Source organism: Delphinus delphis, chromosome 19 (genome assembly GCF_949987515.2).
Source record: "Delphinus delphis chromosome 19, mDelDel1.2, whole genome shotgun sequence".
Classification (NCBI taxonomy): Eukaryota; Metazoa; Chordata; class Mammalia; order Artiodactyla; family Delphinidae; genus Delphinus; species Delphinus delphis.
This window is the reverse complement of record NC_082701.1, coordinates 11,788,311-11,813,773: the sequence shown is the minus strand read 5'-3', so window position 1 is coordinate 11,813,773 and position 25,463 is coordinate 11,788,311. Positions and strand designations below refer to the sequence as shown.

General features: G+C 59.1%; 1 protein-coding gene across 4 annotated transcripts in view; it reads right to left on the bottom strand.

Annotated features, from left to right (window-relative positions):
- BAIAP2 (BAR/IMD domain containing adaptor protein 2) overlaps positions 1 to 25,463 on the bottom strand; it is a 70,955-nt gene that overhangs the window by 40,678 nt on the left and 4,814 nt on the right. For all 4 annotated transcript variants that reach the window (XM_059997502.1, XM_059997499.1, XM_059997500.1 and 1 more), the window contains exons 2-3: positions 14,854 to 14,929; positions 13,252 to 13,338 (exon numbers count right to left, since the gene is read on the bottom strand). In XM_059997502.1, the coding sequence (XP_059853485.1) occupies positions 13,252 to 13,338; positions 14,854 to 14,929 (163 nt within the window). The remainder of the gene's footprint in view (positions 1 to 13,251; positions 13,339 to 14,853; positions 14,930 to 25,463) is intronic.

Below are 25,463 nucleotides of genomic sequence, written 5' to 3'. Positions count from 1 at the left end.
AGACAGCACTGAGGGACCCCTCTGGGATCAGCCACCAACCCCCCCATCCTCCCTGCTGGCCTCAAAGCCACCAGTTCCTCCCTGGTAGAAGCAGGGCTCTTCTCTTGCCTACAAAATGGCAAAAAATGGCAAGTGGCCAAAAGGATAACCAGGACAAAAATCGATGGCTGTTGCCATGGTGATGATAGCGGACAGTGACCCTCCCTGACTGCTGCTCTGAAGGAGAGCAAGACCACACAGCCCCTCGGTGTCGGTATCAGTGCTGTGTCTAAAGTGGACGCCCAGGCACCGGAGTGTCATGGAATGAGGTGGAGGAGGCACCGACCACACGTGGCCCAACCGTCTGGGCTGGCCTCCTTCCTGTCCTGAGCCTCTGCCCTACCTACTCCGGGTCAGGTCCTGGACCGGCGTCAGCCACACCGGGAGTCTGATCAGATCTCAGAAGCTCAGGCCTGCCCCGGGCCTTCTGAAGCCAAATATGCATTTGGACGTGTCCTCGGCCAATCCACAAGCTCTCAGGCACCCACAGTTACACTCGGGGCTTCGGGGTTCCCAGGCTGGCCACCCAGGCCGACTGGAGGGCTGCTTCAAGGAACTGGCCGACAGGAGGCCGTGGAGCGCGTGGGCTGAGCCTGGGCGACAGGGAGGCGGGGACTTAGGGTCAACCTGGAGTCCTCTGCCCATGGGCTGGGTAGGCGCTGGCTCGGCCGGGTCCCCGCAGCAGCAGCAGGAAAGGGCACGCTGCGAGACGCTGGCTGTGCTGCTGGGAGACAGTGGGGCAGGAACTCACATCGACAGACCCTCCACCCGCCAGCATCACCGTGCTTCAAAATGCCGTCTTTTCTCCTGCCTGACGCGACTCACAAGGGGACAGGGAAACGTGGGTGTGGACAGAGGGAGGGGTTTTCCTCCCACATTCCCACCCAGAGCAGGGACATGAGTGGCCAAGGCCACAATCCCCGACCACAGGAGGCCACCTGGACCTCGGCAGGGCGGGCAGGCCAGGGCCAGAGCTGGAAGGTACGTGGATGACCCTCCTCCAGGGCGGCCACCCTCCAGGGGTCACAGAGCCCGTGAGGCTGCGCCCCAGGCCGGGCAGGCACTGCTGCTCCGATCCTCACCAAGTGCCATGAGGACCCGCATTAACCTGCCCACTCATGCCCCCGATTAACTGTCCAAGTGGACATCAGCTCTCCTGGGGACGGTTTCTCAGGCATCAACTCGCTCTAAATCATGCGAGACACAAACAGGAACAGGCCCCGTTGAGGACCGTTCATCATGGAAGCAGTCCTCTGCGGTCAGAGCGTCCACAGTGCCTCTGACACACCTGCCCTCCTGCCAACGCCGGGGACCCAGGGGCCAGCACCCCTCGGAACAGGTGGAGACCTGCCACAGAGGCTCCCGAGACGGCATCTGTGCCCACCAGGCCCCCCGCCATGTGTGGGATGCTCCAGGGCCACCGGCTCCCTGCTGGAGGATAAACAAAGGACCGCTTCCTCCGCCCTCTCACTTGGGGGCGGGCAGCTGCAGACACACTGAGAACACAGCACACGCTGCCGGCGGGACCTCAATTCACGGGAGACACGGCGGGGTCACAGGACTGGGGGCCCCCAGGGCCCTCCAGCCACCCAGGCACTCGAGTCAGACTGGCCGTGGTGGGAGAGCCCTCACAGGCGTGCTGCTGCAGTATGGGCTTTAAAAGACCTCGGCAAGCCTCCTGCTGTGGACCCCGGTCAGGTCACATGCCCCCCCACCCAGTGGGAACAAGCCCCAGGCCCGGTCCTCACAGACTCTGCCAGCCCCACCTCACCACCAGAACCAGGCTCAGAATGAACCACAGCTGGGGGCCCCCTTCCCCTCCTCCCAAGCAGGACCCCCAGGAACCAGGCCAGAGGGTGTAGGGTCACCACAGCCACACACCGCTGTTCTCTATGGATGTTCCCACCCTGGAGTGGGCCCTTGGACACCCAGGAAGCATGAAAACACCCTGAGCCGTCTCTCCTGCTATGGCCAGAGTCGCTGAGAACAGGCAGATCCAATTAAGACGTTTATTAATCCCTCCTGACAAAGGCTCCAGCCTGCCCCATAAAGCTCTCATCAGGGCAGGCCAAGTGGACACGCTGGAGCCCCTGGCCCTTCACAGCAGTCATGTGAGTGCAGGGGGCCCTGAGAGGGGACCCAGGTTGCCCTCTTACCCTGTGCTCAGCCCCAGGCTTTGACCGGTCTAGCGTCCACCCAAAGCCGGACACGAGGGCCGCGACTCTGCAAAATACCTGCCTGGTGTCAAGATCTGCTCGAGGCCTGAGGGAGGCCAGGAGAGCGTGGACCCTATTCCTGGGGCTCCAGTGACCGCCCGTGTGCCGGCCACTTCTCCCAGGGGCTAAAGGACACTCCTTCCATGTGCCATGGCGGGGGCTGCTGGTGTTATCAGCTGGGAAGAGGAGGTGAAGGAGTCCACTCCAGGCCAGCCTGGGGACGCCAGGCCATCATGGGACCACAGTGTAGGGTGACGTGGGGCCTCTGAGTCGGGACCCTCAGGGATGTGAAATCGACCTGCCTCCCACTGTGCGGCTGTAATTAAGTCCTCCAAGTGGCGGCTGTCAGGTTTAGCAGTCAAAGGTGGGTCCTGCTGTTAGGGTCTGACAGCACGTGGACGTGAGACAGACCGTCCCCCACCTGCAGGGAAGGCAGGGCCACACTCGGGCTCCCCAGCCAGGTGTTGACAGCTCTGCATGACATGGAAGGGGCCGTGATGCAGCCCGACAACCTCCCGGCCTCACAGGGAGCACAGGAGCCAACCTGGTGGGCAGCCCCCCGACCTGGTGGATGGCCTGTGGCACCATCTCAGAACTACCTCTGCCAAGGAAACTATCCGGCAACAGGCTCAAAGGCCCCTGGGGTCACATGGCCCCTGCATTTCAGTGACCCACACGCAGGAAAGGGCCACCCCGTGCCTCTAAGCATGAGGCAGTCGTGGGAAAGTCAGCCGGCATCTACAGGAACCAGAAGAGGTAGCCAAGTCCCACAGGGCGAGTCTCCAAAGGTGGCATGGGACTGCCTGCCTCGGTTCTTCACTCAGGTAGCTGGGCGTGGACAGCAGCCAAACGCCAGGGGAGTGTTCAGGCCACACCTTAATCCAGTGACTCAGCGGCCAAACCTGGCGCAGTTTCAGGCGCAGGGAGCCGCCTCCTGCCCTGAGGCCCCGCCCAGCACGGAGCTCCTGCTCTCTCATGGGTGCGGTGCAGATACCAGCATGGGTGCAGGCAGGTGGCAGCCAAGCACAGGCCCAGGGCACCTGCAAGCACACACATGCCCGGGATCACAAACAAGCGGGCTCTTCAAAGGCAGAGAACGCAACAGAGGCCTCAGGAGATGGTGAGGCCCAAACAGAACAGCCGCTCAGCCGCTGGCCCTCGGCTGCGCAGATGGACGAAATGTCCAGGTGAGGCTCTGGCAGAGGCCCCGGACACAGGCTCGGGAGGGACGGGCCCAGCATGAAGGTCGGCCACGCACGGAGGAAACAGAGGGCTCAGGGCAGGCTGGGCCCTTCGCTGCAATGATGGCCTCATGTTAGTGCTGCCGGCCAGGAACGCCTAGAATGCTCCACAGGATATGTCACCGTAACCTCCTGCACAGACACAGGGCAGCTGACTGACCCTCTTTTCTTGCATGAATGATTCTGGCACAGAGCCCCTGAGTCACCTGCCCACCTGAGCACTGTGCCCAGAGCCCAGGTGCACTGGACTCTGGCCTCCACCTCCTACTCCTGCTTGTGCTGGGCTCAGCCCTGCTCTTTGCACAGTGGCTTTGGGGAGTAGAGCTGGGGGCCTGGCTGCAGGGGGCCACCCAGCGGGCAGGATGTGCTCAGGAGTGCCAGCTCCCTGGGGGCTCCTGCAGATGGTGGCACGGCTTTCGGGGAGGGGGACAGGACAGTGGCCTCCCCTGCACCAAGGATGAGGTCAAGGTCCATGGTGGCACCCCCAGGAGCAGGGCACCCCAGGAGCCAACACTGGGGAAGAATCCAGCAAGCAGGACAACAGAGACTGATGCTGCACCAGGCCCATCCGGCGTGGCCATGATGCTGGAGCAGAGGGCCCGGAAGCCAGCCTGTCCACTGCCTGGACTGGGGTACCTGTGTGCTTTCAGCCCCATGGCCAAGGCCGGGCTTGCCGACGGTGCACACGGAGGCTGGATGGAGAAGCGACGGGGTGCCATCGGGATCACCCCAGGGGAACAGTGACAGGGCGCGGCTGAGATGCCGCCGTACTTGGTCTGTGCCAGTAGGTGACAGGCACCGGTGGGGGGGGTCTCCACCTGCTCTCTCTGCTTTGACGTGACCTGAGTGTCCTGTGACTTAAAGCTTAAGGCAATGGGAGAGCCCAGAGGGGACATGGCACTGCTGACAGTGCCTAGGATAAAAGGACAGCATCTGCACTGTTCCCTCCTTCAGGGCAAAAGGAGCCTGCCCGCCTGGAGATCCAACCTCCTCCCCGAGCAGCCCCGGAGCCCAGGCCGGAGCAGTCTGGAAATGCCCACTCTGCGCCATGCTCCCCACCATGCTGGCATTTCAGGCTGCCCGTGTCAGGGGGACGGGGAGAGGCTGGGTGCACCCTGCTGTGGCCAGCAGCAAAGGAGCCACCTGCCCCCTCTGCCCTGTGGCCCCCAGGCTCAAGGTAGAGACAGAAGCAGGAGAAACAAACATGAAAACATGCTCACTCCCAGATCTTAGCAAACCCCCAAGTTTGTGGTCAACGAGTTTGGAGAGTGAGCCCCCGCGGGGTGCTGTAATCAGGGTCACCCTCCCTTGGGCCACCATCCTGGCTCCTTGGCCTGGGGAAGGCCTGGGTCTGCACACACCGGGGACTGGCCTGGAGCCTCGGACCCAGATGGGACACCCCTGCTGCCCTGAGCTGCCGGTCAGTCCCACGAGCACAGAAATCCGTGAGGAAAGCAAGCAGACAGGGCCTCGGAAAAGCTGCCCCGAGTACACAGATCAAAGAGACGGGGGCGGCACCAGGTGTGCCTCAACGGAGCCGTGAGGGGGGCGGTTAGGGAGACAAGTCCACGGCAAGTGTGAGTGGCTGGTGGCGGGGGATGAGAGGGCGGCGAGGCGATGGGGAAGGCGGGCATCCCTGCACCCCGACTAAGCAGCCTGCCTATCAAAGCGAACCCAGAGCCGAGTGGAGTGAAGATGAGAGGCCGTCTCCTCTGTGAGGTCTGGAGCTGCAGCCCCAAGCCGCCTCCTGGCCACGGGACCAAAGGCAGAGTGGCCACTCGCTCTCCACAGGGACGAGGAACAAAGGGGCAGCAGCACAGCGACTGGGCTGTGACTTCTGACCTCCACAGGCCTCAGCCTCGCTCACAGCAGGAGACCTCACGTCAGAAGCCTCTGCTCTGGTGATAAGGGGTGCAGCTCTGGGCAGTACGTGGTTGGCTGACGTGGCGGGGGGGGTGATGTGCTGCTCGGGACCCTCACTCTATGCAGGAAGGATGCAGCGCAAGGCTCGTAGGGAGATGGGGAGGGGGTGCAGTACCCCCGACGCATTAGACGAGGGTTGGCATGGCTGATTCCCACACCGTCCTAGTGGGCTGTTGGCCCAGGGAGCAGAGCGGGAGCCATACAGCTCCTGCCCTTCGTGGCAAAGAAAAGGCAAGAAGAGCTGGTAGAACGGGGCAGGGATCAGCGGAGGAAGGAGGGGGACCGGGGAGTGGCCGGGGTGTCTGCCACTGCTTGCCTGGCAATCCCTGACCCCAAGACCATCAGGGGCCACACCCAGAGGGATCCCAGCAGGAAGTGGGCAGCAAGAGGGCAGATGAAGCCCCACTTTGCAGGGCCTCGAGATTAAGTCTCTGGTCAGAAGCCCGGCGCCTGGCTCAGGATGTCATCAGTGTGAGCAGAGCTCCCTCCAGGCTGCTGCCACACCTCGGCTGGAGCACCACCTCCCCAGAGGCACTCACCCCTTGAGGGCTCTGGTTGATCCCCAGGACAGCAGAGACCTTGCATCTCTTCCCTTCCATCCTGGGGAGTAAGGTCTATCGAGAAGAAAGTGGTCAGAAACGAGTAATTCCCCAGGGCTGCAGACAGGAAGGGTGGAGGAAAACAAATTCAGCATGAAACAGAACAGACTGAAAACAGGGTTACTGAGAACAGAGGAGTTCCCCTCATAAAGTTCAGCCTGTCAGGAAAACACGACCGCACATAACTTGTAGTTTACGCACTCAATAACTCAGCTGGAAAACACATAAAGCAAAAACCTCACGGAGAAACTGATGAGCCCACCTTCCTGGCGAGTAAGAAAAATGCCTCTCACTTACTAATTAGGAGGTGGAATTACTGAAGATTTGAACACAATTAGGAACCCTGCACCCAGAATCGGAATAAGCAGGGAACATATGTTCTCTTCAAACATAACAGAAACCTATAAACATGGGCCACATGCCAGACCAAACAGCCTGTCAGTGAATGCCCAAGATTCAGATAATTCAGGACTCAGCACAGGCCCCCCTACCTGGGGTCCCGACCAGCTTTTGGGGACGGGGAGCTCATACAGATGCCCAGGGCCACGGGCAGAGCTAACGAGACCAAGAAACTGAGAAGAAAACGTTTCCTAGCAAGTGACCCAGTGACACTGTTCCATGAGGACAGTGGCCAAAGTGCACCACCAAACCCCAATCCCCACCACACTCCAGCCAAGAGCCAAGGTCCCCAATTTGAAATTTCTGCCACTTCTACCAGGGCCTCAAAGCTCAGAAGGACCTGGAAGCCCTCAGCTTTCTCAGGTCACTGCAGGGCAGCCCCAGGACGGGCATCCCCCCTGGGCTGGGTCATTGGCCCCTGGTACACCGGCACCCAGCACGCCCCAAGTTACAACAAAGCGGAAACAATTGTCCTGCTGGTATCCGAGATGCTGGTCCCGGTTTGGTTTTCCCCTCCCCTCCAGCACCAGGTGGACCAGAGCTGCTGCCTCGGCGCCTGGGGTTTGGGTGGCCTGCCGGGTGGGACTCGCCCACACAGAGGGGGACACGAGGGCACGGGAATAGAAGGCAGCGGTGCCCAGCCTCACTCAGACAGGAGCAACGCGAACCCTCACACACCGGTCATGTGGGAGGACAGCAGGGCCAGAAGGGAGAGCCCCGTGGCGTCACACCGGTGAGCCCCGGGGCAGCGGCTGCTGTGGAACCACGTGGAGGTCACCCCACGGTGGGCTTGGCATCATGGTCCTGAGGACTAGCTCGTTCAGAGCAGCAAACCCACCCCCACCGGGAGTAACCCAAGCGCCGATCGAGAAGACAGAGAAATACACTGTGTTCATCACGTGTTCACGGAATATTCTACAGCAGTGAAAACGCAACACCCGCTACTGCAGGCAACAGGCGGATCGGAATGCGGGTACAACAAGCAGGCTGCACAAACCCAGCTTCCCACGGCCAGAAGCCCCAGCTCCTGCCAGGCCCTGCCCCCTTCCCCCAGCCTCGCCCCCCTCCCTCCTCTCCAGACTTTCCCATTTCTGCCAGAATGCCTCGTTTTTGTCCACCTTGCACTTGTGGACATACCCTTGCTCTTGTCCTCCGCCCCTCCTGGTGCCCTTGCTGGCCTCACCCAAGGTCGGAGTTGCAGCTTAACCCCTGCCCCCTCCTGTGGCCCGGGAGGCCACACACCACACCCACCCTTGGGATGCTTTGTTCTCCAGGCCCCCTTGGGCCCTCCCCCAACATACACACTGGAGCTACGTCTGGAAATTTCACAACAGCCAACCAAGGACAAAGATCTCAAAAGCTTCCAGGAGGGAAAAACAAAAAACTCACGGTTAAAAAAAAAAAAAAATCAGCCAAAACGACAGTGAAGACTGCAACACCAGAAGTCAGAGGACGGGGGTGAGGACCCCGAGGGAAGGCGGTCTCCCACCTGGAATTCTAAGCCATCAGTGCGAGGTAGAGAAACACCCGCAGACAGACATGGGCTCAGAAACGTTATTTCCCCTCTTCCCGCTAAGGAACCATTAAAAGGAAGGATGATCTCCCTAATTGAGGGAGTAAAACAGGACCCACGACCCAGAAAACATGGTCCCAGACTGGAGAAGGGGTGTCCCATGCATGGCCCAGCCACCGGCCCAGGGTATCAGAGCAGGTCGGGGCTCCGGGAGGCAAGTTCCAAGAGGGGAAGAAGCAGCCAGATCAACGGGACTGCGGCCGGCAGGGAGGAGTCCCAGAGCACGGTCTTGGGTTTGGGAGCGAGTTAATGATCGCAAACTGACCACTATGCAAATGAAGGGAAGCAATTATTAACTCCAGCAAAAACAAAGTTGTCAAAATAGTAACAAAAACCTATGGACCACAGTTCAAGAAAAAATATCACTCAACTGGACTTCATTAAAATTAAATATTTCTGTTCTAAAGCCACTGTGACAGGGGTTTCCCTGGCGGTCCAGTGGTTAAGACTCCACGCTTCCACTGCAGGGGGTACGATCTCTGGTTGGGGAACTAAGACCCCACATGCCATGTGGTACGGCCAAACAAATAAATAAACTACTGTGACAAGAATGAAAGGCCAGTCTGGGAGAAAATATCTGCAAAGTATGTATCTGAGAGAGCACTTCAACCTAGAATACACAGATAACTTTTTTTTTATATAAGATTTAATTTTATTTATTTTTGACTATGTTGGGTCTTTGTTGCTACGCACAGACTTTGTCTAGTTGTGGCGAGCAGAGGCTATTCTTCGTTGCGGTGCACGGGCTTCTCGTTGCAGTGGCTTCTCTTGTTGCGGAGCATGGGCTCTAGCTCTAGAGCTCAGGCTCAGTAGTTGTGGCACATGGGCTTAGTTGCTCTGCGGCATGTGGGAATCTTCCCGGACCGGGGATTGAACCCATGTCCCCTGCATTGGCAGGTGGGTTCTTATCCACTGCGCCACCAGGGAAGTCCCCCACAGAGAACTTTTACAACTCAATTATAAGACAAAAACCCAACTGAAAAAAGGGAGACAAAGATCTGAAGAAACATTTCACCAAAGAAGATAAACAAACAGCAAACACTATGTGAAAAGATGCTCGATGTCGTTACTTCGTTAGAGAAATGCAGACATGGAAATGCCCCAAACTGGAAACAACCCAAATGTCCATCAACGGAAGAATGTATAAACAACGGGTCACCTCCACGGAGCGGAAACTACTTGCCACGAAGGCAGGATGGTCTGGAGGTACGTGGAACATTGGGATGACTTTCAAAACAATCATGAGATAAAAGAGGCCAGACCAAGAGAGAGCACAGCACACACTACTCGAGTCCATTTACACAAAACTTGAGCAAATGCACACCGAGTCTCAGGGCAGAATACACAGCAGTGGTTGCCTGGCAAGGGGTGGGGGGCACGGAGGGAGAAAGGCACGAGGTTTTCTGGGGGGCCCCAGGAAATGCTGGGGGTGACAGGGCCATTTGCTAGCTGGGCAGGTGTGCACTACCTAGGCAGGTGTGCACGCATGTCCATCTCATCATGCTTCCACTTCAGACGTGCAGTCCGCTGCACTGCAGTCAGACTGCTCTGTCTGAGCTGAGTATTCCCGCCAGCACCGCACAAAGGCTATACTGGACACCGATTTAAGCGAAAGTTGTCATCGTTCTATTGGGTGGGGTGAGAAGTGGTATAAAAATGCTAAATCCAAATCTCCTAGAAAAACATTAATTAAATAATGTCCAAAATTAAAAAGAACAGCACAGGGACTTCCCTGGCGGTCCAGTGGTTAAGACTCCGTGCTTCCACCGCACGGGGTGCGGGTTTGCTCCCTGGTCGGGGAACTAAGATCCCGCATGCCGCACGGCATAGCCGAAAAATTAAAAAAAAAAAAAAAAAAAACATGAAAAACAGCAGCACAAACCTGCCTGTTTACATGTATGGAAGCAAACACAGGCAGACGACATGCAGGGCTGAGAAGAGGGCCTCGGCACGTGGGGGGCAGGGAGACTTATTTTTAAACCAGGGTGTGTGCTGCTTTAATATAAATTCAACTCCAACCGTGTGACTCAGTAGTTCCCCTCCCAGGCATACATGAAGTGTCCACACAGACACTTGTGCCGACTGCTGACACCAGTGCTATGGAAACTGGTCAAAACATGGAAACAGCCCAGATGTTCATCAACTGGGGAATGGAATCCACACAATGGAATATTATTCAGCTATAAAAAGAATGGAGCCGACACGCTACAACGTGGATGCACCTCGAAGACACATGTTAACTGAAAGAAGCTGGACACAAATGGTCACAATGGGTCAGTGCACGCTTCCATCCATACGAAACGTCCAGAGCAGGTAAAGCCACAGACACAGAGAGCAGATCAGTGGCTTCCAGGGGCTGGGGGAGGGGGAGGGACTGCTAATGGGGACGGCTTACATTTTGCGGGTTAGGAAAAGTTTGGGAACTAGATATGGTGATGGTTGCACAACTCTGTGAATACATCAGAAACCAGTGAATTGTACACTTTCAGTGCTGAGTTGTATGGCATGTGAATTACATCTCAGTAAAGCTGTCGCCAAAAGAAAAAATTCAGTTCCCAGAGCAGGGCTGACAGTGACCTGAGAAGAAATGCACACTGGTCTCTGCCCCCGTTCCTGGTACAGAGCTCCTAATCCCTTGTTATCTCCTGGTGATAGCAGCATCCTTTGTTCTAATGAGGCAACTCTGGGTGGGCTCCTGGATGGGGGTGGTCACCAGAAAGACCGAGCCAGGGCTAGAAGTGGCACTTTGGGCCCCACCCCCATCCTCTGGGAGAGGGGCTGGAGACAGAGCCAACAATCGTTCATGCCTGGAAACCCTTAAACCACTGCGTTCAGAGAGCTTCCAGGGTGATGGACACAGCCATGGACTGGGAGGGTGGGGCACCCCGACTCCACGCGGACAGAAGCTCCTGCGCTCGGCACCCTCCCAGACCTTGCCCTGTGCAGCCCTTCCTCCGGCCGTTCACCTGGGTCCTTCGTTATACCCTTTACAACAAACTGGGACTCTGAAGTAAGCCTCCCCGAGTCCCGTGAGCCGCTCCAGCAAACTACCAGGTCTGAGGAGGGAGTGGTGGGAACCCGATTTGTAGCCAAATTGGACAGAGTTGTGGTGAACTGGGGACCCATGACTTGTGCCAGCCTATGGGGTGGGGGGCAGCCCCTCGGGATGGGGCCCTCACCCTGTGGGTCTGCACTGACCCTGGGTAGATGGTGTCAGAAGTGAGCTGAACTATGGGACGCCCAGCTGGGGTCCTCAGAAACTGGAGGGCTGGCTGGTGCAGGAAAACCCACATCTGGTGTCAGAACCGTTGGGAGTAGAGGAAACAGAGTCCTCACCAGCCACCTCTGCAGATGCACAAAGCCCCAAAAGCCCCTGGAGAGAGTTCAAAAACCCACAAGTAAACCAGAAGCTCCCTGATTCAGGCCGGAGCCCAGACAGCTCCTAGAGTGGTGGGTGGAGGGATGTTCCAACCCCCCGCCCGCCCCTTCCATGTGCGGACTCCACAGCAGAAGTCTGCCTGCTGTCCTGCTCACGGGGCCTGCTGTAGCAACAACTCCCAAGGACTCTGCCCACAGGAATCTCACTGCGGTTTCGCACATGCCCACCCTCACTATGGGGCCACGTGGGACCCGATCTCCCCGTGGACAGACCCTCCCCTTCCACACGTGTGTGTGACTGCGGGGAGAAGGCCACCACGATTAACCACGATAGGAAAGCGCCCCTTTCACAGACAGGAGCCGTGTATAAACACACAGGATCACACACAACACCCAACTTTCTTCCAAGGGGTCCAGACAGTGGCTGCAGGAGTCGCAGCCGGGATGCCCAGGAGTGCTGGGCGGGGCCCATGCGTGGCCTCTGAGCTCAGAGTCGGTTGGTTCACGGCCATCGCTGATCACAAAGGGGTCCAGGCCTCCATCTGCCCAAACATCCAACACGTCACCAGCCAGGCCGAGCCTGCAGGCCTGACCACAGCACCCCGGCCTCCATGTCCTCACGGGGCTGCCCAGGGCAGGTCAGCTGAGCATCCCCAAGAGGCCAGCAGGTTTCCCTCTAGAGCCACAGAGCCGGACACCAGCCAGCTCTGTAGACACTGAAGAAAGGCCCACATCCAGGTGAGCAGAGCCCAGCCCACATGAGGAGTCCAGCCCTGGTCACTCATTCCGCCCAGCCTCGCCTGCACATGGTCGCCTGCCCCTGCTCCCAGCCCAGGAAGGTCCCATAGTTGTGTCTGGCTTTTACACTGTTCTCTGTTCTCAGGAAAACCCGGACGCCACTGTTGCTCTGCCGGGGTGGCAGTCACGACACACAGCACACACACCTGGCAGGCCTGCTGGGGAAGGTGTGGACCCAGGGCCGGGACGGCAGGGCCAGCTGGGCCACCGTGTCCTCAAACAGGGAGCAGCAGAGGGCACCACAAAGCCCGGCAGTGGGCAGGCCTGACTTACGGGGTAGGGCGGTGTGAAAAGTTTGAAGGGCGGTGCTGCGGGCGAGAGCGGGCAGCCTCTGCTAAAGGCCGCACCATAGATAAGACAGAGGCACCTCTGGGAGCTGGAATTAATGGACACACAGAGAAAACAAACACCCTCCAACCTGCCAACAACCGAGAGCCTCTCCAAGGGAGCCCACAGCTCTTGCCATTTCACACTGTGTGCCCCGACTATAAAAGTAACGTGAGCTCATGCTGGAAATGTGCAAAACCCAGTAAAAGCATAAAGAAGACAACCCATCCCAGGAATTCTACCTGCTGAGCTTCTGGGGTCTCCTCCTGTATTATGAGACAAACGGCCCCCAGTGTATTTTTACAAAATCTGGTCACACCATGCTATGGGTTTGCATCCTTTTTTGCTCATTTTTTTTTTCCTTTTTGGCTCATTTTTATACCAAGAACCTTTCCCCACACCATTAAAGACCATCATCTGAGTCCAACTTTTCACATGGCTCCCCTATGCCAACCATTCAAGTTTTGCCACAAACACCCCCGTAAACGTGGATCTGCCTGTCTCCTCATCCCCACACCGTGCTTCTCAGGGGACCTGGAGCCGCCCGGTGCGCCCCATTCTCAGCAGGGTGTGTGCCCCACAGTCCTCGCCAGCTCCAAGGGAACTGCCATTTTAGGAAGTCTTCCCTTGTTGTACAGGGAAAACTTGATCCCAAATCAAAGGACCAGACACAGGACAGGGCGGGGTCCCAGATCGGCATGGGGACATCCAACGACTTCAGGGACTTCCGGGGTCTCTGCCACATTTAGGGGTCTTACCGAGTTCTTTGGAGCCCTGGCTCTCGCTAGCCAGCTCGCCCATCTTCACCAGGGCATCGAAATAGCCTTTGGCAGCATACGTCACACCTGAGAGAAGAGCAAGGGGCAGTCACTTCCCTCGCTGGGAAGTAGCAACACCCGCAGCACCTACTCGGCGATCCTGCCTGCCTGGCAGTCAGCCGCCTCCCCTGTGCCCAGCAGGCTCCAGCCCCGGCAGGACCTAAGCCCGTTTCTTGTTGATGTTCTCTCGTTCCAATCCTGAGAGCTCCTTCTCTGTGTAAGAGCACAGTGTACCGCTTGGGTCCAGAGCTTTTCAAGTCAAATCGCAGTGTGCCACCCTGACCACAAGGCCTGGTGTCTTGACGAGACAAACACCAACCCCAGGCAGGAGACTTGCAAAGTAGGTCGGCAGGAAGACCCCCCCCAGCCAACCTGGGTTGAGGACTCTGTCCCCGTCTGTGGTCTCAGAGAGAGCAAGTAAGTGGGAGTGAGTCACACGCTCAAAGTGGGCTAAAGGCAGCACCACCGGGACGGAGCCGGGGGACTCACACCACTTCCCAGGGCAACTTCTGCTCTAACCTGACTTCGCAAGGGACTGGCACGGGAAGCGCCGGGCCTGCTGACTTCCTGGGACCACACCTGGTGCCCGCTGCCCACTGCCTGGGATGGAGTTTCCTCCAAGAACTCGGAGACCCTTCAAGACCCCGGGTGTGCCCACAAACTCCTTCATCAGAAGAGCCCCCCCAGCTGCACTTCACGCTGGAAGGAGGACGAGGGCGCCTCTGGAGCAGGACCATGGGGAGCACCCGCCAGCAGCATAATTACTATTTCTAATCCGTTTTCTCCAGAACCCAGTTAGGGACTTATTACTGGACACTTGATCACATTTTATTTAGGTAGTTTTCAATTAAGCACACGCAATTTGCTCTGCAGTCTGGAAGTGCGTGCGGGCTCCGCACCCCAGCAGCTGGAGCGCGTCTGCTGCCGGGCAGGGTGGGCTCCTTCAAAGAGATGAAAGGAAAGCCTAGCGGGCCCAGGCCTGGCCTTGGGGCGGCCGAGGACAGCTGAGGGGCTCTGTCCTATGGGGCAGTCCAGGAAGATGGGGAAGGGAGGACACCTCCAGGCCCCCCCTCCACAGAACTTTGTTGGGGGCCCAGGTGGGGGTGGAGGAGCCTGGAAGGAGGCCTGTGCCTCATGTCCAAGGGCTGGGGCACGTGAGTGGGAGACCCCAGGCCGGGCCTTGACGGATTCACCCTAGGCCATCGACGCTGGGCAGCTGAGAATGAAGTTACGTCACTCTGAGAGAAAACCCCCGGGGGTAAGATGTCCTTGGGTGATGCTTTCAGGAAAGGAACCACCATCGGCCTGAAATGTGCAGGCCGATCCCCCCAGCTCCAGGGTTGGAACCATCCTGCCACTTTTGGCCCCATGTCCACAGTGTGCGCTAAACATCATGGCCCTCCGTGGTGCAGCACCTCCACCTTCACTCTGCCACGGTGTGCTTCTGGAAACACCGCAGTCCCTCCCTAATCAGGCCCCAGGAGCTGTCCACCTACTGAGATGTCCTCACTCGCACCCGCGGGCCAGGGACGTCAGCCTCACCTGCCAGCGCCTTCTCGTAGTTCTTGCCCATGGCGATGAAGTTCCGCAGGCTGGGGTTGAACTGCTCCATGATGGTCTGGAAGAGAGCAGGGAACGGCATCAGAGGCAAGGCACCCGGCGGCTTGGGGGCCTGAACGGCGAGGGGAAAATCCCACAAGCATCACATGCGGGGTCAAGACCACGAAGCCATGGCCGGGCCCCGGGTCCAAATCCCAGCTCTGCCCCTGTTGAATGTCCTTGGGCAAATGACCTTCCCAAGCCTCAGTTTTGACACCTGTACGATGGGGGAAAGAACAGAACCTGCTCCATAGGGGCCTTGCAGATTAAACAAGTGAGCATGCGTATGACACGTGGGGCAGTACCCGACATACATCCGGCGCTCAGATATGCTGCGCTGAGGTGCCATTACCCCGTCTGGCAGGGCTGAGTCAGCGAGGAAGGTCCCTCCGCAGGCCACACACAAAGGGTTCATCGCTGCCTGGAGCCCCCTCCCACCACGATCTTCATTCAACACATCAATTACGAAACGTCAGCTCTGATTAGAGCAATGCACAGCCTGACTGCAAACACCACACGATGAATAATCCAGCAGGCTCTGGATCCGCTCGCCTGATGGACTCAAGTCTTGGTGCCAATACCACTAGTCCTTAGACTGAAGAAATTAGATTTTCACTGCGAAGGCCAAATAAATGTTTTAATTACAAGGCATAAAAACAGGCACACACAAACAACAGCCAAACGTGAGCGCTACTGGGTAATGTACCCTGATGGTTGGGTGCCAACCCCAGCCAGCAAGAACACTGCAAGGAGCTTCTAAGGAGAACCCCACCTCGGCCACATCCTACATCTTCGGGTCAATTATCGTGATATGTGTCTGATCTTTCCGCAGGGTAAGAGAGAAACGTCACCAGGGAGGGAAAGTTGCCTGGCCCCGTGGGCAGACCGCAGAGCCCCAGGTGCTTCTGCATGAACAGAGGCAGTGCCCGCCCCATCCCGGCCAACAGGCCAAAGGCAGCCCCGGCCCCAGGTAACACCCTTCTATCCCTGTTCCGGGCCCTCAGCCAGCAGGACCGACAATGGATTCCGAGAAGGGCTGTGGGATCTGGGCTCCAGAAAAACCCACTACTTCTGTCGCCCACCCTGAGGAGCAGCCTGGAGTGTCAGCACAAAGAGGAACAGAGACCTGTGCCCAAGGGTGATGAGACCCCAAGCCTGAGCCACCACCTCCTAACACCCGGGGCTGGGTGCCCACCTGCTCTACGCCGTGCAGGGAACCTGGGAAGGAGATACACCTGACACATGCCTGAGTCCAGAGAGCAGGTGCACCTTCCTTTCTGGACACGACAAAGGCGAGGGCACCTGCCACGTGCTGCACCGGGGCTGAGGCACACAGGGGGACGCAGCAGTGACCCCATGGGACAAAGTCCCGAGAGGGAAGGCAGGCCCACCTCACACACCGGGCAGGACCCCGTACCTGGAGAACGAGACAGCAGGACACGGCTCAGGGGACAGCAGGGGAGAGAAGCATGTTGTCGAGAGAGGAGGGCTGCAGGCAGGGGCATGCAAAGGCCCCAAGGCCAGGGCCTGCTGGTGTCAGGGACAGGATGCCAGGAGCAGGGTAAAGGGTGGCGGGAGGTAAGAAGAGGCAGGAAGTGTGCAGTTAATGGCCCAAACCTACTGCCTCGCAGCCCGTGGCAGGGACACCTGCTTTCCCTGACAGGAAGCCGAGGGTCGATCCAACTACATTTCAAAAGGAAATGTACCCCTGACTGCTCCAGGGAGCCCAGGTTGTAGCTGAGACCGCACAGACGCGGGAGACCCCTCAGAGCTGCACAGAAACCTAAGATGTGAAGGTGGATCAGAGAGCTGGCTCCACTGCAGTGTGGGATGGGGTCAGGGGGCAGTACGAAGCTCAGTGGTCTGGGGACGACTCTGCAGGGGGGAACCCAAGTCTGGATGCATCCAGTCTGAGGAGTGCCCAGCAGTCAGGGCAGGGATGTCACGTAACAGGCAGCAGACGAGGGACTGGCGTCCGGGCAGGGCGCGGAGGGGAATTCAGTGTGGGGCTGTCTGCCAAGGGTACACGCACAGGCTGGCTGAGCCCTCAGCCTCGCTGCTCAGCGCCACCCAGACCTGTGTCGGGGCAGAAAAGCACTGGAGGGCGCATGTGTCTGCTCAAAGGAAATGGACCGAAAGCAGGGTATAGACCCAGTAAGGGTGGCTTCTGTCCCCGATTCTGGTGTTCCAGACATGCACATGCACATCTGTGCATGTGCTCGCGCGTGTGTACAGCATTTCAGTGTAAGATGCATTTCTCGCTGCAGCGATGGGCACAGGGCTGAAAAAGGCCCTAGGGTGGGAATATGTGAGGGCAGACCTGGGCTGCAGAGCTCTAGGACTGCAGCCCCCACCCATCCCGGGGGCAGGAGAGGAAGCTCCACAGCTCCCTCCCTAGAGCCCCAAACATCCTCAATGACAGCAGGAAATAGGCCAGCAGCCACCCAGGCCAACAAAGAGGGTCACCTCGGCACCCACCCACGGCCGCCCAGTGACACACGGGGACAGCCGCCAGGTTTCGCTTCCTTAGCACAGCTGCTGAGCTCAGGCACGAGGAATGTGGGAGCGAGGGGCAGGGCAGGAGGGGTGCTGGGGTGTCGGCCAGGACACCTGGCCAGGGCACTGCCGGGTCACACAGGTGCCGCTGACTCGCCTGCCTGGAGGCAGTGGCAGAGGCATAAATGCTGTGGGGCTGGTGTCCCAGGGGGGCCCTCCTTCCCTGGCCAAAAGCTATTCTTCCTCCCTGCTCCTCACAGATGCTGCCCTGGCCAGAGAGCGGGCTCCCATCCACCTCCAGGTCACCGATCTCCTAGAACCGCGACCACCAGAGACCAGCCAGGTCCAAGACGACCTTGTCAGGAGGGACCCTGGTGGCCCAAAAAGGGCCTAGCCCCTCTGGTGGGGGATCCTCTCTGCAGGGGATTTCTCTGTGGGAGGGGGCCCCCGACACTGGGGGCCTCTCAGAGCCTGAGTCCACTGCCATCCTAGGGCTCAGGCAGAGGCATTTGGACCCAGGGGGCCGTGCTAGGCCCATGATGGGCCCAAACCCACCATCAGAAGCCTGGAGTGGGGCCCTGCCACGCCCACTGCAAGGGGGCCTGCGCAGCCCCTCCACGCACCAGGGGGCCCTGGGAGGGGAAGCCGGAAGCCAACAGAGGCACGGTTGCCATGGCGAGGAGGCCGTGGGGCTCTGCTACACATTACCCGCCCCATGATACTTTTTCAGAAGTGATGGAACGACGGTGTCTTTCCATGGGACTCTTTACTGGAGCAATGGAGGGAACTGAGATGCAAACCCCAAGACGTCCTCCCACGGAGGGCGGGAAGAGGGAGACCTGTTTACTTCCCAAAGGGAAGGGAATGCATTTCCTTATCGACGCCAAAGGGTGTGTGCAAACGAAGGCCAGGCCAGGAGGGCGGCCTCCCCGCACACACCTCTGTCGTGAAACGCCTGTCGTGAAACTCAAGGGCCTGGGAGAGGCTCTGCATCCTGAGACCGCTTTTCCGCAGCCGGGACAGAGACCCGACAACGTGGGCAGTGACCAGCACCTTCTCCAAACTTGACACCTGTGCTACGCAGATGAAACCAAATCCCTTCAAACGCCATGCCGTGGCACGTGGCGACTGTGTGTGCGACCCCCTTGCAGGGGGCGTGGGCCAAGCACTGCGCTCAGCACCTTCTATCACTCCTTGGTTGGCTCAGTGCCTACGAGGTGCCCTCAGGAAGCTGGGCTGCCACAAGGGCTCCCTGCCACCCCACCACACAAGCGCCCCAGAAAGGTCAGGGAGAGGAGGGATCTCTGCCGGAGACTCTTGCAAGCTCAGGCGCGGTTCATGGTGGCCCTCTTGCCGAGATGTCCCCACACTGGATGTCCCTGCCACCCCTGCAGTCCCAGGAATCCAGGCCTTAAACCAAATCTCCACGGTAGGGCTGGCCCGCCCACCCCCACCCCGGGCCTCCAGCCCTGCATGTCCAGGGAGCCGATGGGAGGGGCCGGGCCTGGCTGCAGGGGCGGTGGTGTCAGCACCCCAGCAGCCGTGAGCGCAGAGGACTTCCTGCCTGGCGGGCTCCTGGGCAGCCCAGCGTCTGCACAGTGACGCCCATTTTGAGTGACCTGGATCACGGGTCTGCCTGGCCAGTGAGGACAAGGGGCAGCAGGACGCCCCTATCCCCAATTTGGGGTCGCAAGGAGAGAGGGGGCTCTGTCCAGGGACTGTGCTCCAGTTGCTCCCACGCCCGCGCCCAGGGTCTGCCACTCGCCAGCGCGGGAATTCTATTTATCCCTCACGGCTCTGGTTCCTGGCGACAGCCCCCCTCCAGCACTTTCCTGGCAGGGCTGCCACAAACAAAGAGCAAAGTTTCTCTGCTGACACAGGGAAGTGACGTGCCTCCTGCTTCCCCTCCTGCCCTCCTGCAGTCAAGGAAGGCAGGGTGGGGTGTCTGCCTGCGTCCAGTGCACACGTGCGTATGTGTGCATGTATGGGTGTGCACGCGTGTCGTGGCCAAGCCAGGCTGCATCCTCCCTACACAGTCGACGCCTGTTATAACAAACTCAGGGGATGAGACCTCGCTGGGCTCTATCTGCCATCTGGGGAGGGGCGGCCTTACACCCCATCACCCCGAATCTTCACTGGACTGGTGGGGGGCGCCACTGTCCATTTTACAGACGGATGGAGAGAGGCTCGGGGAGGCTAAGAGCCAGCCTTCTGGGTCCTGGTGGAGCCAGTCCCGGCTTCGACTACAGGCTGGCTGCACAGCCCAGCTTGTCCCTTTCTCCACACGGGCCTCAATGCTCTCTGGACAGGTCACCGAGGCAGGCAGGACAGGACCAGGTGCCACACAACAACTCCGCCTGCCCTGGGCTCCCTCACAAGCCACGTTCCAGCAACGTCAGAGCAAGGGCAAGGGCTGATGCCAGGATACCTGGTCATCTGAGGGGGGGGGCCTGGTGCCTGACTACCTCTGACCACCTGTCCTCTCATCCCACCTCTGTGGCAGGAAGAGCAGGCGCCAGCTTTGCAGCCAACAACCCACATCCAACGCGGGGCCACTGTCCAGGCACTGCCAGGGGAAGGTGGCAGCCGTCCTTCAAGGGACGGCTTGTCCTTGCCTGCTGTAACTGCCCTCCACAGGAGCACCGACTACCTGAGGCTCTGGACAGAGGGCCCAGCTCACACTGCAGCTCTGCATGACTCCTGCCTCTGCTCCCCTATATTAACTGGGACATCTGTCCTGGGGACCATTCTTAAGGGAAGAAAACCAACTGGAGTTCAGTGAGTGCTGGGAGGGCTTCCTGGAGGAGGCAGAACTTGCACTGGATCTCTCTTGGTTACAGCCAGAGAGAAGATAACAATGGGTCTGCACTTGACAAAGTGAGTGGACGCAGCAGCTTCCAGAATGAAATGGCCTGTGAGGTGAGGACAGGACAGTCAAAGCTGGTGGTGGCTGCAGAAAAGTCCCCCGAACGAACAAGAACAAACCAAGCAGGGATCAACTCCGGCTGATTTCACTTTAACAGCACTAGGCCCCCCTCCCCACGTCCTCCATGGACGCCCCCCATGGGCCATGAGCCCCCCACAGACCACAAGAGCACCCCTCCCCCGCCCCCAGGCATGCATGTTCTCAGCCCAACCACCTCCAGCGGGGACAAGGGCCAGGGTCCCACCAGTGCACAGAGAGGCCAAGCTCACCACAGCCTCTCAAGAAGGGTGCACAAAAGAGCATTTGCAGCAGGACCCAGCATCAGGAATCAAGGCACCCATGCTGCCCAGGACAGTCCCCTGCCGCCGAGAGAGGGGTAGGCGGTGGGAGCACAGCTGGCTCTTTTGGGAGCCAGAGGAGAGGCCTGGGGGGCAGCCGAGCTGGCCCTCATGCTGGGGGGGGCGCTCCAGCTGGCCTGGCAGCCCGGCCAAAGGGTCGCCCCGGGGCGTGAGAGGCTGACAAGCGGCCCTGCAGCGAAACGTTGGTTCTCGGCCTCCGCCAGCTTCTGGGGAAGCTGCCAACATTAGAATAAAGTGACAACTTATGTCTTTGGCATGGAGCCCAGAGTGACACCAGGGAGCATGGCGGCCTCCCATGAGGAGGGACCAAGGTGGGGGCGGGTACCCCTTCCCATCACCCCTACGGCCCTGAGGCAGGGGGCCCAGGAGGCCCTGAGCCACGGGGTGGGCGACACCAGGAAAAAGACAAAATTCTGGCCAACTCTCCCGGTCCTGATCTGAGGGCGGGAACTTTCTGGGCCCCTGCAGGGGATGGGCATAGGTGATGCAAGGTGAGGAAGGGGCAGCCAAGCTCCCACAGCCCCAGAGGCCCACGTTCAGGGACCGAGCACCATCACCGATTCCTGGGGCTGTGGACACCCGCCTCCCACCCCTGCTCTCCCTCAGGACCTGGATCCTCAGGTGCCCCCAACCCGACTGACCCCTCCTGGAATAGGTCTTGGGGGCAGGAAGCCACAAGTGGGCTCAGGTTGGAGAAGGGGCCAGTGAGTGCTGGGTGGGGTCTGTGCCACTGGGAGAGCCTCCCCCTCAGACCAGGAGCCGCGCAGCAGGGTCCACACGCGGGCCCCACCAGCCCGGCCACTTCCTTCCTATCCAGAGGCACATCCGGCCAGTCCCGACTTCAGAGGAGCAGGACGCTGCAAGGCCGCAGACGCCTTCCAGCATCCAGGCCCTGCCACACCTGCCTGACTTCTCAGCCCTGCCCCGGGGCATGTGGTCCCCCACATACCAGCCCACTGCACCTTGAGGTGGGGGCCTTACGGCTGCTGGGTGTCAGGGACTGAATTCGTCCCCTAAGAATTCACGTGTTAGGCCTAACCCCAGCACCTCATTGGTGACTGTTTTTGCAGGGAGTCTTTACAGAGACAATCAAGGTAAAACGAGGTCATCTGGGTGCGCCCCACTCCCATAGGACTGGTGTCCTTCTAAGAAAAGATCAGGACACAACACTTAGAGGGAAGACCATGTGAGGACACAGGCAGAAGGTGGCCTGCACATGCCCAGGAGAGAGACCACAGGAGGAACCACCCTGCCCACACCTGGACCCTGGCCTCCAGGCCTCAGATGAGACACACCTCTCTGCTGTTCAAGCACCCGTGGCGCTCTGTTTGGCTGCCCGAGCAGACCCAGTCGCTGGGCCGATCCCCACTCGCCCTATGAAGGCCCAACCATCACTTCTCTTATCATCTGGTTACTGCTCAACTGGTTAGAACATTCTAGGGCCGCTGACCTGTCCTTGTCCCCGACAAGGCTCTGACCCGAGTTTCACAGGGCTGGGCTCCCCGCTGGACGAGGAGCCTCGATGAGCAAGCAGGGACACAGCCCCGGAACACTCTGGAGCTGCCTCTCCTCCTGCCGCCCTCCGCCGGGTGGGACGAGCCAGCTGGGGAGGCTGTCATGCCGGTGGGTACACAGGCCACTCAGCACCCAGGAAATCAGACGGCAGCAACAGAGGCCTTGGCTGGGCCTCCCTGCCCTCTCCACGGACTTCCAGCTCCTCCAAGAACTTTCCATCCTGAAAGCTACCAACCATAGCCACCACTTTCCTGATGCTCCCTGCGGCCAGGAAGGGTTCTCTGGTTCCAGCTAATCACGAATGAGAAAGTGGTGGCACAGAAGCTAAAAACCCTCGCCCGAAGCCCTCAGGGCTCCCAAATGGAAAAACAGAGAAGCAGGATTGAAGCCACAGGGCCCAGCTCAAGCAGGCTCTGGCTCAGCCGGGCACCCGGGACGGGCTGCGATGTGCTGCTTCATGGCTCTGAGCCTCCCCCACCCGCTGGGACACCCAGGGCCCCTCGTGAAGCAGGTTTAGAGATAAATGAGGCACACACACTACTCCCAGCATGGTGCCTGGACCGAGCAACCCACTGAAGGTTCTTCACGATGATTCAGGATTACCAGCCAACTGCAAAGCCCAGGCGGCCACGGCACCTCCCACAGCGCAGAGCCAGAATGAGAGCGTGAGACGGTCCAGCCTCTTCACCCAACTTCATGGTCCCCTGCCCAGGGGGGCCTGTGCAAGAAGCCTGAAATCAGGTCTCCTGCCGGGGCTTGACTGTAGCCCCTGGCTGCCTCCCTGCCTGTGGCCAGCAAGGCCCTGGATCCCCAAGGGCAGGACTGGCCACAGCCTGGGAACCACTAGTCCCTGGATTGCAAAGGATGTGCCTTCCGTGGGAGGGGCAGGAGGGAATAAATAGAGGTGTGGACGACAACTGCTTCTGCCAAGGTGCTGGCTAGGGCAGAGGGGCTTGACTTGCCCCACAGTGGGTTCAGAGGGGCAGTGGGTGTGGAGGGACCCCCGGTCCCCTCCACCTGGGGCACATCAGCACCAATGCAGGCTCTACCACACCCCCTTCTTTTAATAGCCGGGCTGGAAGCAGCCAGGCCACTCTGGCTCAGCAGGTCAGCTCTGCCCACGCTTGGCTCCCAGAGATGCAAACGCCCTGCTGGATGGAATTCTAGCTCCCAGAGGTGGGGGGCACAGCCCCTCCTCCACAAAGCTCCCACCCCCATTCCAACGTCAGGATGTCGATTTCTTTCACAGCACAGACACCTGTGAAATCCCAGCACGTTTCACAACCTGTTACACGTGTGTCGTCACCCGGCACAGGGCTGCTTGGTGACTGTTCCTGGCACCGCTGGGCAGGGGCAAGCGGGGACATTACATCTACAGACCACTTAGCGAGTAAGAAGGAACAGAGATCCTGGCTGTCGTGGGGAAACCTTCTTTGGTCAAGAAACAAAATGCCAGCAAACGAAAGTGGCAGAACAAGGGTTTGAGGGCTTGGAAGAAAAGCCCACAGCCGTGCTCAGGAAAGCCCCCATTTCTCCAACACCTGGATGGCCAGAGGTGAGGCCCAGGCGACACCCTGACCCTGATGACTGTGAGCTGAAACAAAGCTCCGAAGAGTCAGACTCTGAATCCGAAGAGGTTTTAGGAAAACTCTACCAATTAATCTCATGTCTTTATTATTATTTTTTAATTTATTAATTTATTTAACTTATTTTATTTTTGGCTGCATTGGGTCTTTGTTGCTGGGCGCGGGCTTTCTCTTTTTCTTTTTCTCTTCATTGCAGTGCCTTCTCTTGTTGAGGAGCATGGGCTCTAGGTGTGCGGGCTTCAGCAGTTGTGGCTCACAGGCTCTAGAGCACGAGCTCAGTAGCTGTGGCGCATGGGCTTAGCTGCTCCGTGGCATGTGGGACCTTCCCGGACCAGGGCTTGAACCCGTGTCCCCTGCATTGGCAGGCGGATTCTTAACCACTGTGCCACCAGGGAAGCCCTATGTCATGTGCCTTTGACATATCACTTTTAAAAAACCTGTCCAAGTAATTCTAAAAGAACTGTTTTCATAACTAGAAAATAAATATCCCAAGCAAGAAAAAAAGCACGCTGTTCCCGCTGTTGGCCCTGATTCCTCCTTGCGGTGTACAACCTCTCCCAGCCCCTTACGGCACAGGGTACTCGTGACCCAAGGGCGCGGGTCCCTCTCTCACGCACATGCCCCGAGGGTCTGCAGGAGGCCCTCGGGATGCTCAACTCACGGCCCAGGGCGTCAGGACTGGCTCCACCAGGCCCCAGACAGGCACTGGAGCTGCAAGGGGAGCCTGCAGGGACCTGGGGCCATCCTGGTCATTGTGCTCGCTGCAGGAGCAGAGCACCAGACAAGACCTCCAAGGCAGAGGATGGCTCCTGCGGTGAAAGTTGGGAGGAGGGGCCAAAGGCAGCTGGAGGGGCCAACCTGCCACCCCACCGCCCCTTGACAGACAGAAAGGGGTCCTGCTGACACCCACTGCATGCTCACTCGCAGGTGCAGATCCCCTGCCTGCTCCTGAGGTTTCCAAGGTCACCTCTTAGAGACAGGACTCCCATCAGGCCCTGCCTTCACACCAACTGACCCCTTGGGCCCCCAGGACATGGCAGGACCAGGTGCTTCTGGCTAACACCCTGGCTTGCCTTCAGGCCCTGAGAAAAAGGAACTCTGCGTGGGGACAGGAGCCTGGCACCACCTTCAGAACTTGCGGGGGTCCTGGGCCACTGCTTGTGGAGCAAACAGCTAAGAGAGCAGACTCACGACAGAGATGGTCACAGTGAGCAAAGCGAGAGCCCCAGAATCAGAAACGAGGTCCATCCATTCCCAAGCACTGACACACATGTGCTGGCCACCCTTCCAGGCCAGGGTCCCCACAGTCAGGGGCCATGTGGGTCCTGAGTCACCACACCTTGTTGCTCGGGAGCACGTCAGGTAGGGACAAAAGGATCTTCTCCAATAAGAGAAGCCTGGGTGCCAACCTCCTCCCAGGCCCGCTGGCTGGAGCCCTTGGGAACCCACCTGGTGGGGGAAATGGGTGCATACCCTCGTGCACCCTGCACCCTCTGGTTGGGGCCCCTTGAGTCATCTCACAGCTGTGCAGCACAATCAGGGCCCAAATGAATCAGAGCTGGGGGGTGGGGGAAGTACAGGGCAGGCACAGTCCACACCTGCCTGTAATTGCCACGGCCGCAGGCAGCAGACAGTAGCAGAGTGCTGACAGCCCCACCGGGCACGCCGGTG